The 19,168-nt window shown below is 44.2% G+C and overlaps 1 protein-coding gene across 2 annotated transcripts in view; it reads right to left on the bottom strand.

The window, feature by feature from the left end:
- Nucleotides 1-19,168, bottom strand: part of LOC126183721 (lipoma-preferred partner homolog) — a 77,077-nt gene that overhangs the window by 33,091 nt on the left and 24,818 nt on the right. For both annotated transcript variants that reach the window (XM_049925911.1, XM_049925912.1), the window contains exon 5: nucleotides 12,839-13,017. In XM_049925911.1, the coding sequence (XP_049781868.1) occupies nucleotides 12,839-13,017 (179 nt within the window). The remainder of the gene's footprint in view (nucleotides 1-12,838; nucleotides 13,018-19,168) is intronic.

The raw sequence follows: 19,168 nt of genomic DNA, 5'->3' as shown, positions 1-19,168 counted from the left end.
TAAACGACAGTGAAACTGTGATGCACATCTAAAATGTTAAAAAACAGAGATTGGAACGTAAAATCTGTAGTGCCAGCTTTCTTAAAATTAGTCAAATCTAAAATAAGTTTGGGTCTCCGGAGGAGCCAAGGTGGAGATCTGCTCCAACCGCGACGTAAAACACGAAGACCAGCCATAGACATCACACCAAGGCAATCCTGTGCGCGAATCCCATAGGGCTGCGTTGCACGTTGCCGGTTATGAAACAATCGTGCCAGAGGAGGCTGAGCAACGGTATGGTATGCAGGGGTGTAGGGTGTGGACAAAGTTTTATACGCCTGGCACACTGTAAGTAGCCGTCGCCGCATATGAAGTGGCGGTTCACCAGCCTCTGCACAGAGGCTGGGTATGAGGCTAGTTCGGAATGCCCCAGTGGCCAACCGAAGTCCTTCATGGTGCACAACGTCCAACATTTTTAAGTACGAAGGCCTCGCAGACCCATACACCGTGCACCCATAATCGAGCCGAGACCGCACAAACGCCCTGTAAAACTGGAGCAGACAAGTCCTGTCAGCTCCCCATGTACTGTGGCTAAGACCTTTTAAAATACTTAAAGCCTGAAGCGACCGCCGTTTCAGGTCTTTAAGATGAGGTAACCACATGAGCCTTGAGTCAAAAATGAGGCCCAGAAATCTCACCGTGTCTTTAAAAGTAAGAATAGTGTCCCTCAAGCGCAACTCAGGAAAGGTTAAAATCGAACGAGAACGGTTAAACAGAACACATACAGACTTCTCGGTGGAAAACTGAAAACCACTCTTCTTCGCCCAGTCATCCAAACGCCTAATCGTAAGTTGCAACTGACGGGTTGTCGTTGCAAGGCTTGAAGAAGAGCAGAACAAAGAGAAATCATCCACAAACAAAGAACACTGGACAGGACTTTTCACTATGGACGTAATGCTATTAATAGCGATGGCAAACAGAGTCACACTTAAAACGCTACCCTGAGGGACACCATTCTCCTGCTCAAAGCGATCAGACAGGATGTCACCAATTCGGTATCTAAAATATCGTGGCGAGAGGAAAGACTGAATAAAAAGAGGAAGACAACCACAAAAACCCCATTCGTGAAGCTGCTCCAGGATGAGACGCCTCCAAGTAGTATCGTAGGCCTTCTCGATGTCGAAAAATACACCTAGAAGGTGGTGACGGCGTAGGAAAGCCTGTTGGATAGCCGCCTCCAGGAGGGCAAGGTTATCGAAGGTGGAACGAAACCTCCTGAACCCACACTGAAAGCGACTAAGGAGTTGCCGGGATTCTAACATCCAGACAAGGCGGCGGTTGACCATCCACTCCAAGGTCTTCCCTATGCAACTAGTGAGGGCAATACTACGGTAGCTACTTTGGCTCGTGCGGTCTTTCCCAGGTTTTAAAAAAGGGATTAAAACTGCCTCACGCCACGCTTCAGGAAAGTGACCCGATGTCCAAATGGCATTAAAAAGTGCGAGGAGGATTTCTTTGGTGCGCATTGTGAAGTGCCATAGCATACTGTAATGGATCCTGTCGTGGCCAGGGGATGTGTCACGAGCGCCAGACAATGCGGAATCCAGCTCCCACATAGAAAATTGGCAGTTGTAAACTTCATGAGAGGTGGAATGGAAGTCCAGACTACATCTCTCAGCAACGGCTCTATGGCGCTGGAAACCTGGATCCTGACTGGTTGTTGCAGTAACTGTGGCGAAATACGCTGCCATAGTCTGGGCAATGTCTCGCGGATCCGTGTGGAGAGTGCCATTATTCATTACAGCAGCTATGGGGCACCTCCCTCCTCTGCCAGAAATTCTCCTGATGGTCTCCCACACAATGGAACTTTTGGTGGAACGATTAATGGTGTTCAGGAACGTTTGCCACGACCTCTTCTTGCTCTCACGAATAATGCGGCGACATCTTGCCCTCGCCACCCGAAAGGCTGCAAGATTCTCAGCAGTCGGCCAACACTTTAACTGACGCAGAGCCGCACACCTGGTCCTGATCGCAGAGCGGCATTCGGCACTCCACCAAGGCACAGGTGGCCTCTTCCGGTGGCCTGTGGACTGTGGAATGGATGCTGCAGCGGCGTGGTGGACTGTTTTGGTAATATGATCCACCCACACCTCAACATTCGCACAGTGTTCGAATTGGGCCAACTGGCTATAAAGTGTCCAGTCAGCTCCACTGAGCACCCATCGTGGTGGTCTCCTTTCGGGGCCCACGTCATCTGGCAGGTGAATCCAAATTGGGAAATGATCACTGCCGTGCAAATCAGCGACCACTTCCCAGTGAGCACTGGCGGCAAGAGCCGGAGAGCAAAGCGAGAGATCAATGGCAGAGAACGACCCAGTCGCTGTGGAGAAATGAGTACTCTGTCCCCCATTGAGCAAGTAGGCACAGGATGACAGGAGAAGCCTCTCAATTGCTCTACCCCTGGGGCAGGTAAGTGCAGAGCCCCAAAGCACATTGTGGGCATTAAAATCACCACAAATAATGAATGGCTGGGGGAGCTGAGTAAGAAGGTCGGTGAGGGCTGCTTCATCAAGAGCATCATTTGGGGGCAAGTAAAGTGAACATACCGTCAATGGATGACGCACGTGCATGGACACAGCGACGGCCTGTAGAGTCGTCGTAAGTGAGAGAGGCGAGGAGTGGTAGTCCGTCCTGACGAAAATACCTACGCCTCCTCTAGCTCTCTCTCCACGCAGGTCGTCCTTTTCGTGGAGTGTGTAGCCTCGTATCTCAGGGGAGTATGATGGATGGAAATACGTCTCCTGAAGACAGAGACACAGTGGTCTACCCTGAGAGAGTAGACGAAGTTCCTCCACATGCGTCCTGAACCCTTGCAAGTTCCACTGGAGTATGGGAGCCATCTATGTTGGGGGTAGCACCTTCAGCCTGTCTCTCCGACAGGGCGGGGAGACCGCAGCAGGTGTAGGGGCAGGCGTGGGACGAGATGATTGCCCCACACATACATCGTACTCCATCAACTCTGGGGAAGAGTCAGATGAAGCCTCACGTAAAACAACATCCGCATGGTCAGATGGTTTACCACGGGATTTGACGCGCTGTTGCTGCTGTACGGTAGCTTTCTGTGGTTTGGTGGACTTTGGGGGAGCTGATGTGGGAGTGGTAATTGGCGCACTGGGCTTGGGAACAGCCTCAGCTGTTGGAGGCGCCAGGGGCTGGCCCAAGTTCGCCACTGTACCTTTGTCTGCCGTTCGATTAGGGGCTACTGGCTCTGAAACACTGGGTGCGTTGCAAGTGCACTGACAGCTACAGGTGTTAGTGCCAACACTCACCACTTCGGTCTGCGTTGAGGCATCGACTTTTGGAGTAGGCTTCTGAACCAGGGAGGCAAAAGATGTAGCAAATGTGGGAGGTTGCATCGACAAAGATCTTCTTGGCCTCACCATAGGGGATACGCTTGGTTGTTTTTATTTCCTGGACCTTGCGTTCCTCTAAAAACATGCGGCAGTCCCTACTCCAAACAGGGTGGTTCCCAGAGCAATTAATACATTTAGCCGGAGACGAGCAACCAACTCCTTCATGAGCAGCCTGACCACAGTTTCCACAAGTTGCTTCACCTTTACAGCCTAAGGTGGTATGCCCAAAACACTGGCATTTGAAACAGCGCATTGGGGCCGGGAAATAAGGCCTCACACTAAGGTGAAGGAAGCCAGCTTTAACATGTGCAGGAAGTTTTGTGCTACTGAAGGTCAGAATAAAGGAGTCGGATTTGACAAGAGTGCCATCAACCCTCTTCACTATGTGTTGGACATCAACGATACCTTCTGGAGCCCACTCACGTTGCAGTTCTTCCTTGGGAATATCAGCTAGATCTCGGCATGTCACAACACCTTTGCTGTAGTTCAAGGTGCTGTGCAGTTCAGTGTCTATGGGATACTCTCCAAGGCATTTAGCAGATTGGAGGTTAGTTGCTTGCTGGGAAGTGGAAGTTTCCACTAGCAAGGTCCCATTACGTAAGCGCTTCACCGATTTTAAGGAGCCACAGATTCCCTCCAATCCCTTTTGTATATAGAAGGGCGAAACCTTCTCAAAACTACCCTCCTTCCGTTTCACAATGAGAAACACATTCGGATTACCAGAATGCATTCTGTTACCTAAGACTGGACTTTTTAAAGAAGCGCCGGAGTCAGGGGGACTGACTGCACGGGCCCCCTTAAGACACTGGGTGTTAGAACCTTCCAGCGACCCACCCTTTCCGCTGGGAGGAAGAAAAGAGGATTTCGAAGGATCCATCGTGGTCCCACGAGCAGCTAGGGAACTAGAAGTCCACCTAGACATAGCCCCGCGTGCCTAGGTAAGCCTTATACAACTGAGGTGCGGCAGGTTCCCCAGAGGTTGCCCGCTATCGACTGTTCTACCTCAACAGCCACGCATCTCATCAGCGCGCAGCACACCTTGAGATTGAGGGTTTTTTTAGAGAGGCTTATTCCATCCTCGCAATCCGGGCGGTCAAGCCAAGATCCCCATTCCCTGAGACACACAACGTTCCACCGCCGCGCCGCACGGTGGTTGCTGAAGTATGCTCAGAGTTTACGGTGACAGGGGACTGGTGGCGCTTACCAGTCCCCAGCTCAGGAACCCCGAGGTCGCCAAGCACGTACCCAGCAAATGAATGCTGAGCCCCTGGGGGGGACATGGTGAAGCGTGGCTTGACGGACGAAGAAATTGCTCGCGAGTTATATTGTGATTTAGAAGAAAGTGACATTGATTTGTCAGAGGAAGATATTGTAGATAACTCTGATGATGATGTGGACTATGCTCAAGAAGAAGTTTCTGGCAGTTCAGGTAAAGAATTCTGACAACAAAACATGTATAATTTTTGTTCAGATTTTCACTGAAAAAACTCTCAGTACGTAATTATGATTTTATTTGCAAATACCACTGTTCTGATAGATTCAGAAGAGGAGACCAGGTGTCCAAGCACTTCAGCAGCAAGTAATCCCGTCAATATTGTGCCTGAAGAACGAGTGAGACTGACTGCAAGGGGGAAGCCGAGACCTGCGCGCCGCACCGATTCTGAGGAAGGTTGGACGACTACTGAGCATGCACCAGATATCGATCTATTCTCAGGACAATTCGGAATATGCAATGTTGTCAGTTTAGACCAGAACAGTGCACCTCTAGATTTTTTTTTCCCCCCTCCATATTTCCTGACAGACAGTATGATGAAACATATAAAGGAACAAACTAATCTGCATGCTCAACAATGCATCAGGAAATTACAAAGCACAAATTCCCTTTCACTGGTCCAAGAAACCTGTTGTGTCATGTAATTTCTGTCCAAAGATCTTGAGCTGTGACAGATTTCTTTCTATTTTGAGAAACTTCCACAATGATAATTCCTTAGCTAAGAGGAAAGGAGAAACTGGCTATGACCGACTGCACAACGTGAGACCCCTCCTAGATAATGTGTGTGCTAATTTCCAGCGTGCGTATACAGCATCTCAAAAAATTACAACAGATGAAGGCATGTGTAAATTTCGAGGTCGTGTGTATTTCAAACAGTACATGCCACAAAAACCAAATAAATACGGTACGAAACTGTACATGTTATCCGAATCTGACACAGGTTACATCTGGAATTTCTCTGTTTATGTGGGTGAAAGGTCTGACACAGTGACTCTGGTAAAGACATTGCTTGAAAATCTGTCAGGAAAAGGCTACACTTTGTTTACAGACAGATTCCACACAAGTCCAATACTTGCTTCAGAACTGGAAGGTGCAAAAACTGCTCTTGTGGAAACAAGAAGAAAATCTCGGCAGAGATTGCCTCTTGCTATAAAAGATCCGAACCTTCAGTGAGGTGAACTTATTTTTAGGCGTAAAGGAAATATGTTAGCACTGTGTTGGAAGGACAAAAGAAATGTGCATATGATAAGTACAAGGCATACTGCTGAGATGGTCACTTTCACTGATCAGAGAGGAAGAGAGAAGTCAAAGTCAGCCTGTGTAGTGGGCTACAATAAAAACAAGTTTGGTGTTGACTTATCAGATCAGCGATTGTCATACGGCACATTTGAACATCGAACTGTGAAGGAGCGGAGAAAGTTGGCATTCCATGTTATAGTAATGGTGACTGTAAATTCCTGCATATTATACAATAAGGTTACTGGAAAATGCCTCAACATCTCACTTCATGACAGGATCTTGCACAAAGCAAAGATCTTGAACCCCGACCTGGTCCATCTGGACTCTCAAGCTATCAACTGGAAATCATTTCCTGGAAAAGATTGAGACAGAAGTAAGTAAGAAACAGAAACAAAAACAGTGTGTAGTGTGTTCTCTGAGAAGAAAAAAAAAAAAAAAAAAAAAAAAAAAAACTGACTGGAAAAGTGTGGCGAAAAGACACAAGCTACCAGTGTAATGAATGTAAAGTAGCATTGTGCAAAATGCCGTGCTTCAAAATTTACCACACAAAGAGCAAAATTGCATCCTAAAATAGTTACAGGAGGTTACTGTAGATAAGACATACTGTATCCATCATAATTACAATTTCTGCGTAAAATTAAAAAAAATTTCCTTCTAGAAAATACAGTGAATATACCTTTGACCAATTTTTCCTTTTTTCAAAAACAACGTTATAATAATAACGCTTGTCAAAAGTATGTATTAATTCAAGAGAAAGGTATTATATATGGTTTTAAACACGAAAGTCTAGGTTTTTCAATAAGAGTAATTTTATTGCTATTACTGAAACCTTTCATGAGTTGTAGTTGTTTAAAATACGTTAAAATCAGCCAGTCTTTATGGTAGACACCTTCGCGCAATGGCTCAGGACCCAAAGTGTTAAGAACAGTCTCACCCTCAAGATTCCTGGGACTTACAACATCCATTGTGAGTGCAGAAGCTGTTACATGAGACTGTTCAACCACACCATTTCTGACCACTGTGCAAAACATCAATGGCATATTAAAAGTCAAGAACAGGAGAAATTTGCAGTTGTCTCAAAAACAGCCTCAAAAACAAGTAAAAAATATTGTTTGATGAAACAAAATTTTTGTCCGAATCTCCTACATACTGCGACTCCATAATGAAAGAGGTTGTAATAATAAGAATGTGCAAGAAAATATTCAACTGTGAGAGTGGATATAATCTTATCATTGCCTGGAAGCGAGCAGTTGATGCAGAGAAGAGCCAGATATATTCGTCACAATTTTTACACTATGTGTGGAGCACTGGCGCCACAAGTGCAGGAGCTGATATCTGCGACAGCATGACTGAATTACTGACCCATCAGAAGACGTCTTTGGGGCCACAACAGCATCAGTTTCGACAGTCGGTTGTTCTTGACGAAGACAATGGAGGTAATCGTCGAAAGCTCAAGGTTTTACACTGAACTTATGTGGCAAGAAGTCAGACTGTTCGGTGCAGTCGCGAAAGACTTCATTCTCAAACAGTACTTTAACTGCAAAATGAGAGCAGAACCACACTCTTATGTACATGCTGATAGGGAAAATACAAACACAAATTGAATTCCTCTTGTGTTGTGACAATCCATCACAGAAAATAAATTCAAGCAATAAAAATTGCTTTCTTCATCCACTTTGCACGATGAATAATGTTCCAAACACAAAAGGATACTCCACAAGATGATTCTTTGCCAAGAAAGGTCAAAATTAATTGAAAACATTTCAGCATGTCTTTGTAGTTGCTTCTATTCCTGATGCAAGCTTCTAACTGTGGTATGTGGTTTCTCAGCTGCTGTACAGAAATTCACGTTAATGAAAACAATTACACTTTTTGCTTGGAAGATCTGAGAATATAAATTTTCTCCTGTAAAAGAATTGAAGATGGAGTCTTTACACTCATTATGACTGCTACCTTTTTTGAAAGTAGGGTGGTCTGGTTTCGGGGGGAAGGGGGGGGGGGGGGAGAAGGCTTGGTTCATTCCTGCCTTCACTACCTGACTTTGGGTTATTGACCCATTATGTCACCTGACCCATGACGTGTGAAATTAAAACACAATTAAGGACACTGAAATAAGCAACATGTCTAAATTAGGCAATGAATTAATTTATCACACATAATTCATATTTTGCGAAGTTGAGTGTGTTCTTTTTCCTTCTTGATTTTCCTATTTTCAAGACACAGGGCATACCCTTTCACATTATTCTATTTAGCGTAAATTTCATTCATTTTTACATGGAATAGAACAAAAAAAGTGTCATGAGAATGAACCTACTGCTTGCTGAATGGTAGTCTTGACTCATACATTGTATGGATTCCATCTAGGATTTTCCATCATCATACCTCTTGTATTATTTATCACTGCCTACAATGATGTTCGACCTCGAAACTTCTCTAAATTATTTACACATACACTGCACAGCCCAAATGTAAGGACAAAGTTAAGCTGATTTATGCTGCTACAATGTAAATTTAACCATTCATGTCCTATTAATTTCAAAGAGTTTTAAGTTTGATAAAAATTTACATTCTTCCTGAAGTTGCAGTTCCTACAAAGAGAAATTTATATAAATGAGAAAGTAAGTAAAGAAAATGGTTTTACAGTATCAGAGAATAAGCACGATGAAAGACAATAGTCTAGCAGCTATTAGTGAGGCAGTAAATATGTTGTTGATGACAATCCATCATATAAGCTGTATAATACAAAGGTCCAAATAAAGACAAGGTTTAAACTGTGCTCTGTGACCATCATGATCAGTGTTTCCACATGAATCACAAAGATAGTAACACAATCCTTCCATAAACTTAATTTTGCATGTACAGGTTGTATAAACAGAAAAGAAAAAATAATTCCTGGATTTTCCCAAATAAAAACACACTTTTTCACAGGTGAATAAACACTTTTTTTGGTTATGTGACAATGCGAGGTCTGTTCAAGAAATTCCAGGACATTCGTAATTTCGCACCCATGGTGTGTTGGAATGAAATGATGTTGGAAGCCCTGCACACGCCTGTGTTTAATGTGTAACAGATGGAAGTTTCATTGTATGTTTGTTAGCTACTGTTCAAAGCTGTACTGGGTAGAACATTGCGTCCCACAGTTTGCGAATTTCCAGATGACACAATTAGAGGAGCAATGCGTCTCCACTAAATTTTGCGTGAAACTCTAGGAAACCTTTACAGAGACACACTAAATGATGCAGGATGCCTACGGTGATGAGTGCTTAAGCGGTACTAGGTGCTCTGAATGGTTCACACAGTTTAAAAATGGCCAGACGGAAGTTAAAGACAACCCTCTTTCAGGAAGCTATTCTTTGACTTTGAAGGATTGGTTCATCATGAATACCTGCCACAGGGACAAACTGTTCATCAGGCGTACTATCAGGATGTGTAACAATGACTGCAAGAAAATGTGAGAAGGATACGGGCTGAAATGTGGTGAGACAATTCATGGCTCTTGGATCATGATAACGCACCCGTACATTCATCCCTGTTGGTTCACAACTATTGCACAAAAAAACAAAATCATTGTGCTGCCTTGTCCTCTGTGCTCTCCAGATCTCCAGAATGAGATTTTCACTCTGCAGCGGAGTGTGCGCTGATATGAAACTTCTTGGCAGATTAAAACTGTGTGCCGGACCGAGACTCGAACTCGGGACTGATTTCAAGTCTCGGTCCGGCATACAGTTTTAATCCGCCAGGAAGTTTCTTCAGACCTCGCCCATGTAGACTTTTTGTTTATTTCCAAAGTTGAAAAACCTGTTGACAGGACAAAAATTTGCAATGATCGATTATAAAGGAAAGTTCACAAATAGCACTTCGCGCAATCTAGCAAGAGGTGTATCAAGACTGCTTCTGGAACTGGAAAAGGCATTGGGAGTGGTGTATCAATTGTGGAGGAGAATATTTTGAAGGAGACGATGCACAATAATTAAAAGGAAAGCATAGAAAAGTTTTATGGACAAAGTTCTGGAAATTTTTGAACGGACCTTGTATACTTTGCCTCTGAGCTGTTTTATACACCAGCATACAACTTTCCTGCACTTTAGGAAACGGAATCCCAGAAAAAAAGAAAAAAAAACAGTTATGGAAAGATCTCTGATGCATGGCAACATGGACACTGCATATTTTCATATTACCAACATATGAATGTGAATTCCACCAAATGCAGCACGGTAGCTTCTGAAGCACTGAAATCAAGATAGCGATGTGCTTTTGTCAGCCAATCATAGTCCACATCGCGTGATCTCTCCAGCCAATGACAGCAAATGTTCAGAGAATAGGATACATGTGGTAGTCAGTCAATAGCAACATCACTGTTAAGTAGTGTGAAAAAATGAACAGAAAAAGTTAATGGTTTAAATTTAAAATACATAAAGTATAACCGAGCAAGGTGGTGCAGTGGTTAACACTGGACTTGCATTTGGGAGGATGACAGTTCAATCCCACGTCTAGCCATCCTGATTTAGGTTGTCAGTGATTTCCCTAAATCGCTTCAGGCAAATGCTGGGATGGTTCCTTTCAAAGGGCACAGCCAACTTCCATCCCCATTCTTCCTAAATCTGATGAGACCGATGACCTCACTGTTTGGTCTCTTCCCCCGACTCAACTGAACCCAACCATAAAGTATAACTACAAGAGAAGCTAAGTTCTCATACATAATTCTAGTCTTTTTTTTTTAGCATGTGTTACCCTTTAAGGTATATCAAACACAAAGGTGCCAGTAAAGTTTTAAATAATGGCATAAATGGCTGGTCTTCTGGACCAGATATTTTTCTATCTGGCTGTTTCTCAAAGTGTTACATTTTGAATAAGAGTCAAATATTTTGTGGTACAAGATGTTCATCCTACATTCTCACACACAACATATTTTGTCTTGTGTAGAATGAAATTTACTTCGAAAGTAACGCATCTCAAATCACCATTTGCAATATTTTCCCATGACCTGTTAGAAATGTAAACACCTGTGATGTGAAGCTCATCAAAAGCAGTTTGTTGTTACACAGTAATGTATAGTGCATTTTCTTTACAACTGAAGTTTTATTTTGGCGTTATTCTCTTCTTATGTTTTACACTGAGGTGCTATTCTGCAGTGGTGGTCTAAAGTGAATTCTTTGTTAGAGTACCAGTTCTTACCAGCCAAAATTACATGAATTTAACTGAAAATTAAAACAATGTAAAATATCCAAAAATTTTAAAAAATTGGAGCGATTATTCCAGGTTTTCCCGGGATGAAAAAAATTCCACATTTTTCTGATTTCCTGGGGCGTATACACCCTGATCTACATCTGTATCTTACATGACACCTTATGGTGAATGAATAAAGGATATAGTGCTTCAGAGTATTTTCTTTCCTTCCTGCTTCATTCATGACTGCAATGTGGAACTAATGATTATTGGATTACCTCTGTACACACCCGAATCCCTTCAATTTTATTACCATGGACAGTATGCAAGATAACTGTCAAAGGATTCCTTGTGTCACACTGAAATGTTGCCTCCATTGAATTTTTAAGATGATTTGAAGAATCTCTAACTGGCATATGATAAGCATTTCTGGGCTACTCTTGCAGTGACTAAAGAAACCCATACCAAATTGAGCTGTTTCTTTAAAGGGATTTTTCTGTTTCACTAATTCAACTTGACAGGAATCCCAGACTGACAAACACCCTCCAACAACTGATCAAATGAATATTTTTCAAGCAGTGTAGTTTGTGGGTGAATTATATTTTCACTGGAACCTTCTGATTAGATTCATGTGGTCTTTCCACCAGCACAATCCAGGATTGCTATCGTTTATAAGTAGCATCAGCAGAAGAGGAGGAGGAGGAGGAGGCGAAGGAGGGAGGGGGGAGGGGGGGAATTTTACCTTAATCGGTGGACCCACTACAGATGCTCCATAAATTTAGCTTTAATTTAGATGAGGGAAAGAAATCTCTACATTCATCATGGAGATCTTCGTAGCATTGACCCATCATTTACGTGACCCTCAATTTGGAAATATTTAGGTACAAATTACATCTCAGCTTACCAACACATATCCCGCCCATTTTGTAAATCACTCCGAAGGCACCAAGATAGTTCCTTCAGCATGAGCAAAGCCAAATTGATACTTGAACAAGCACAAATACAATATACTCAGTTTCACAATAAACCCTAACAATGGATACTGAGCAAGCAGAACAATACCAGTTGCATGCTTTCACATGTCTGTCAGTCACTGTGGTGAAAATTGTGATTCAATGTGAAAAACTTACAAAGCCTATTATTGCCCTTCACATGCTAATGAATTTCAGCTATCAGTTATGTCACTTGTGATATCTTAATTTCAGTGGCAAAAACTGATGACACACAGGCAAAATGTTTTTTAAAGCATCTGCACTTAAGACTGCTGGAAAATACTTTGTGATTAGTAACATAGTCTAAATGCAAATACAGGAAATTGCATAATTTGTTATTTTAAAGTTTTAGAACCATTCTGTTCTTTGCAGATGTTAATCTCTGAAGTTTTGTTCTGTGCTGACATATATCATCCCAAAGTATTCCCTGCTGACAGTTGCATGTTAACCTGCAAGTGGCTTACCTCTTACCAGTACAATTCGCTCCTCCTTGGATCCCACGAGGCTCAAGGAATGTCACAGCACTTTGTTGTCAGCCAGTTTTGGGGTGATATGAGAAAGATATGATGAAGCCAAAATACTCAAATTGAATAGCCTCTATCCAATTCAAAGCATCACTATTGGGATCCCTATAACGACAGTCAAAGTGCTGATGGAGAGCCAGGTGAGTTAATTATTCCATACGCTACTCTTAAAATGTCATTGACTGTCATAGCTTCCTTCCAGTAGTTGCTCTGATGGCAATATTAACATAATTTTTTAAAGACTATCAGTACCTGAGATGAAGGTCCATAGGTCCCAAAGTCAGGTTGGTAATTTGCCCTGCGCAGCTCTGAATAGCTTGAACTAACAGGTGATGGAGGAGGAGGTAAGTCATCAGGCGGTGGTGGGAAGTTTGATGTGTGGCACTGACTGTAATCTGATGGCTCAGGTGGAGGTGGCAGATCATCAGCAGCTGAAAGTAAGTTTGTATCAATTAATAACAGATGTATAATTTGCATCCTAATCACTAACAACTAATAAAGTACAACTATTGAAAGGACATCATAAATGCTGTTTTAAACTTAACATTAATTTTATTTTGCTGCAGTTTTTATTTTTGAAACAACATTAATAGTGATTGCTATTACTTGGTAACCAAAAACAAGAGAGAGAGAGAGAGAGAGAGAGAGAGAGAGAGAGAGAGAGAGAGAGAGAGAGGGGGGGGGAGGGGGGGGGGCACGTGCGCGCAAGCGGAGGGGTCGAGGTAAGTGGGCGGCTGCGGAATGGTCTAACTTTGTTGTTATGTATCCTGTAGTTGCTTTCAGTGATGTAGTAGAGTAGACAGAATGGGAAAGTGCCTGCTCATTCTTCATTTTGCAAAACTATGAAAGGGGGAAGAATTTTCAGTATGTTGTTAATGACACTCCCTCTACCACTGCACAAAAATTTGCGACTACACAAATTTTCTTCCCAGCCATCTTTTGGTGTTTGTTGACTGGGATAATGATCCATGTGAGCAACTTTCCTTCTTCAAGTAAGCTCACAATGGGGGTGGATTAGCCACACCGTTAAAACAGTAGCCGGGTTACTTGGTAGTGCTTTAGGTGGTGCAGAACTGGTACCAGGTGGTTATATGGTGGAGCCCCCACCCACCACTGAACTAAATTACAGCATGAAAGTAGAGTGTGTGTGTGCACTAGTCAGTTGTACGTGATTAACACAGTAGGACCGGTTGATGTGGACACGTGAAATAATGGCAGTTAAGGAAGAAACTTGTGGAGTCTCTTCCTTGCCAAATTGAGGCAAAGGTCAGAAGCAGAGTTACATGCCATTAGCGTGTGATGAATGTTTTGTCCAGGGTCTCCTTTCCTCTCAAATATTGATCAAATAGGCCACGGGCGTGTTGCCAGTTCACAGTGTCCAACATGCACAATATTTCGGTGATCATACATGTCATCATCATCATCATCATCATCATCATCATCATCATCAGATGCACTGAAAAACTGAGCTCCTAAGCACGCGTGGCCGTCTAATATCCCCTGCCTCCATGGGCTGCTCCCTCCATGGTCCGCATAAGCAGCCACACGCCGGTGGTCACAGACGCTAGTGTCGGCATCTGTGATAGTGTTGATGTAAGTTCTCTGTCCGCTCTGGTTCCAAGATCATTTTGTTTGCTGAGAATCGTCTTAATTAAAATCAGTGCTTGTTCCTAAGCCTTGCTAAGATTATACCTGCAATCTCAATTGATAAGATCATCCCTGGTGTGAATTTGTAGTGTCTCTCTGACAACAGAGTCGCAGTATTTGGATCTGTACGCAAGATCATAGTACATTTCTTTTGTTTTGTTTTAGGGTGCAAAAAACAACTGAGGTCATATGCACCCAAGTCAAAACTATAGAACACAAACACAGAGACGAGGGAAATGACTATATGTCAGTCCCAATGGACAGAATAGGATACAGCTAAACGAGGCACATGGAAAAAGGGCTAAAGAAACAGCACACAAAAATTGAGATCCAAAACTAAAAATTCATTGGCCTTTGCCATATTGCTTTGGTGGATAAAAAGTAAAAACCTATTCCAAATGGGAATAGGTGTGCAAGGAGTCAGAAAGGGAAGTGGGTGCACCAGTGTTAAGGCAGAATAGGATGACTTGGTTAAGAATGTCAGTCAAGAGGGCACCTCTCTGGCAGGTCCTGGGAGAACCCCAAAGGGGATGATGCGCATTAAAGTCACCAAGTAGCAAAAACAGTGGAGGTAGCTGCCCAATAAGCTGAAGGAAGTCTGCCCTGGTGACATCGAAGGACGGAGGTACATAAATGGTACAGAGGGAAAAACCAGGCGGGGAACGAAAAGGCGAATAGCAACAGCTTGAAGACTGGTAGTCAGGGAGATGGGTTGACTATGAAGGTCATCCCGTATAAGCAGCACGACGCCCCCACGAAATGGGATGCCGACCTCCACAGGGACGGTCAAAATGAATTGGTAAGTAATGTGGAAGCTCAAAATGGTCTCTAGAGCGCAATTTCGTTTACTGAAGGCAGAGTACAAGGGAACGCTGCGAATCTAGAAGCAGCTGTAAACCCTCTTTGTGGGACAAAAGGCCGCGAACGTTTTGTTGTAGGACAGTCATGAGGAGGTAGAGATGTAGGGGTGTCAACTCGGTGGCCACCGAGGGACTGCCAATGAAGAGTCGCTACTACAGGGCACAGAAGTAGGAGGGTCCTGCTCCATGGGGTCCACAGAAGCATCAGCATGCTTATGTGGTCGGTCGGTGGAGTCTAATGCTGAAAAAATGGTTGGTGGTGTGCACTGGCGAGACAGAGGCTAGCCGATCTAAGTGACCATGTGGCGACACCGTCGAGCAGGATCTTCGAGTTGGTGAACGAGAAGACCGTTTGTCCTTAGCAGACTTCTTCGAGCCCTTATGGTTAGAGGAAGACTTGGGTGTTGTTTGGTTGGAGGGACAGAGGAAGTCTTCTCAGGAGTACTCCTTCAGTCCTTTCCTGCTTTCCACTTGTGTACTGGGTAGCTTCGCCCCCTTAGGCGAGAGTTTGACAAGTGTTGCACAGTGGGACGAGGGGACGGTGATGCTGGGCGACTTCACAACCTCTGAGCCAAATCTGAAGTCGCATGTCTGCATAGCTATGTCCTTCATGGAGTGAGGGGTAACAAGAACCGAAGTATAAGTGCCAGACGGGAGAACACACAGCTTGCGACTAGTCAGTAATTTGCGAGCTACTGGATAAGGCACTTTTTCCTTTACCCAGATCTCTTGAACAGCTCGCTCATCTAGATACAAGGGACAATCCCAGGAGGAGGTGGCATGGCCACCATTGCAATTGATACAGTGGGGAGGAGGCGGCAGACATTTGCACTTGTGTGCATCGATGCCACAGGTTACGCATTTGGCTGGGTGTCGACAAGATATTCTAGTGTGATTGAACCGATGACACTGGTAGCAGCACATCTGATATGGAATGTACGGCCAGACTGTGATGATTTCATAGCCTGCTTTAATCTTGGATGGCAGCACCACCCTATCAAAGCTGAGGAAGAGTGTGGGTGGGCACCAAGGAGTAATCTAATTTTTTCATTACTAGATGGACGGCAATGACATCCTGATCAGAGACGTAAGATTGTATTTTGGCCTCGGTTAGACTGTCAAGCAGCCTCATCTAAATTACACCGCAGGAAGAATTCGAAGTTCTATGTGACTCGACACGAACAAGGTAGCTGTGGAAAAGCAAGGCAAGTATTTGTGCTTGAGAATCAGAAGCCATCTCCAAAAGCAAAGTGTCATTACATACACGAGAGCAGGATTTCACAGGGCCAGCAATGGCATCAACACCTTTCTGAATAATAAATAGATTGACCGTGGCGAAGGGCTGAACATCTTCAGTACGGGATACCACAAGGAACCGTGGTACAGTGGGAAGGGTCTTCGTACTAGTAGCCTCATTACGTTTACGTTTCGTTGACGTCGATGGAGAGGATGAGTGACTCATCGCAAGGAAATCCCCCAAAATTGCCAGCATCTCTGATGGCGCACTCCTTCCAACTGGGGGCCCCCTTCACATAGTGGAGCACCCACCTTGGTGATTGTTCACACCTCAGGTCACACCTCCCGAACACCTGATGGAGGGACCAATGGGCAACCTGGGTAAGTTACAGCTCAGGCAATCACCCCTCCCTGGGCCTGGCCTGTACCAGGGGGTACGTGCGAACCCTACCTGTCGACCCGGGGCTGGGAATTATGCGTCACCCAGCCACCTTTTACGTGCGAGACAATTGGGCCAGTTTCAGGAGCACACAGGGAGGAAGAAGAAAAAAAGAGGATCCTCAAACACCGAAGCAGAGGAACGAGAGGAGACGGGAAACAAAGAAAGGAAATGGGAGCTAAAAAGAAAGTTGAGACTGTTCGCAAGTCAGCGACAGAATGCAGAACATTCCCAATAATACCCCAGACATGTTCCCCAAGGGAGGGGAAAAGGAATAGCAAGAGGATAGACATGCAGCACATAAGGGAAAAAGTGCTGTAAAGGCTGGGGCCCTGTGGTAGCCAAACACGAACCCGCCAAAGAGTGACAAGCCCCCCCGGGGGAGGGCAAAGTACATTTTTACTCCATCGGATGATTCTCAGACAAACAGTGCTCTACAACAGCTGACTTGTTGGGAGACATCCGTCGAGCGAGTCTTGGGTATTCTCAGCAACAATCTTCAATGATACGCACTATATGTCTAATATGCATCTTCCCACATTCACATGGAATCTGGTATACACTGGCCTTTCACAAACATATCATCTTTGACACTTCCCAATAATGCTCATGTTTTATTGGGTGGGCCAAAAACAGTTTTTACTTGATGCTTCTTCAATATGCATCCAGTTTTTCCCAATAGTGCGCCTATGTACGGTATAAAGGCTGTGGCTGCCTCTTCCTCCACAATTTCTTCTGTCTGCATATGTTGTACTGTTGTGATAGGGTGGACAGAATGCCTAATCTGTCAGTCTGGTTACCCCCCCCCCTTTTTTTGGGGGGGGGGGGGGGGGATACATTACTGAGGCATTCCGGCTCCTGTATCCTGTTGCAGACTCTCTGCATCTGAAATGATGTGCACTCTGCCCATTCCTCTGCAAGGGGTGATGGCAGGTGTCTGCATGCAAATACAGGCCACTGTGTGTTTTTTTCCCCAATACAAACCGTGGTCCAGAGTGCCATTAGCTCTTTTCTTGACCATGACGTCTAGGAGTGGTAATCTTCCTTCTGCTTCAGTGTACATAGTGAATTTGATGTTGGGATATATGGAGTTAATATGCTAAGGAAGTCAAGGAGTTTGCACCTTTATGGGGCCAGGCAATGAACTTGTCATCCACGTAATGGAAAAAACACTTGTGTTTCCATATGGATGATGTCAGCATTTCCTCCTTGAAGTTCTCCATATACAAATTAGTGACCACATGTGATTGTGAGCTGCCCATTGTGACTTCCTGTTTGTTCATAGTATTCTTCATTAAACAGAAAATATGTGGAGGTCAGCATCTGCCTGAAAAATCCAGTGGTTTTCTCGTCAAATTTCTGACCCATGAGCTCTAGCGACTCTCGTAGAGGTACCCTGGTGAATAATAATAATAAAACATCAGAACTCCCCAGGATATCTGAGTCCTTCACCCTGAAGTTGTCAAGGCATTTTACAAAATCTACAGCATTGCAGATATGACGACGGCTTTTACCCACATAATGGCTCAGTATTTCTGTCGGGTATTTTGCCCGCAAATATGTAGGTGCCCTAATGTTGATGATAATGGCGTGCAAAGCCATTCCATCTTTGTGAACTTGTACTGAGTCAATAAAGTCTTGGCAGTACAGGTCCTTGAGGTAACAGTTTCTTGGTGACCCCTCTGGTAAATCCATGTGCTTGAGAATAGCACCTTCTTTGTGTTTGTCATCAAGCAGGCTTTGCATCTTCCCAATGTTATCCTTGTGGGAAAGAACAACATTAGCATTGACTTTGTCAGCAGGTAAGACAACAATCTCAGGGCACTCACTCAGGTCTTGAATAGCTGCCCTCCCTCTGCTGGCAACGTTGAACTTAGTGGGCTTGGTTCTCATCAGTGCATGGCAGGTTTCACAACATACTTCTTCAGCTGCTTTAGGCAGTAGTCGTGGCACAACTTGTTCAAGTGCGCTGATGATGTCTGTGACTGGTATGAATTTTGGCGTGGGAGTAAAGTTAAGTCACTTCTTCAGAACTGAAACCGCATCATCACTCTGCTCCACATCAGTCAGATTAATGACCATCTTGCATTTGGCCTCCAGTGATGGTTTGTCAGAGACGTGAGGATTTTGATATTTGAAGTCCCATGGCCTACCTATGGGCAGAATCAACTGCCATCCAGGTATCATCATCAATCCAATACCAAGTCAAGAAATTAAAATGATTGGCTACAGATTCCTCGACTTGCGCCATAGGTTGGTGGGGTTTCGGTTTCCACTGGATAGGCCAGGAGACCACTACACACAACATGCAGCTACACAGGTAGCACGGGTTGTGTGGCGTGGACTGGGTGGTATTTTAGGTTTATGGCCTCTGGCAAGTACGGAAAGGGCAACAGCCTC

The sequence above is a fragment of the Schistocerca cancellata genome, chromosome 4, assembly GCF_023864275.1.
Source record: "Schistocerca cancellata isolate TAMUIC-IGC-003103 chromosome 4, iqSchCanc2.1, whole genome shotgun sequence".
Lineage (NCBI taxonomy): Eukaryota > Metazoa > Arthropoda > Insecta > Orthoptera > Acrididae > Schistocerca > Schistocerca cancellata.
The sequence above is the reverse complement of the archived record's forward strand: the minus strand, read 5'-3'. Positions and strand labels throughout refer to the sequence as shown.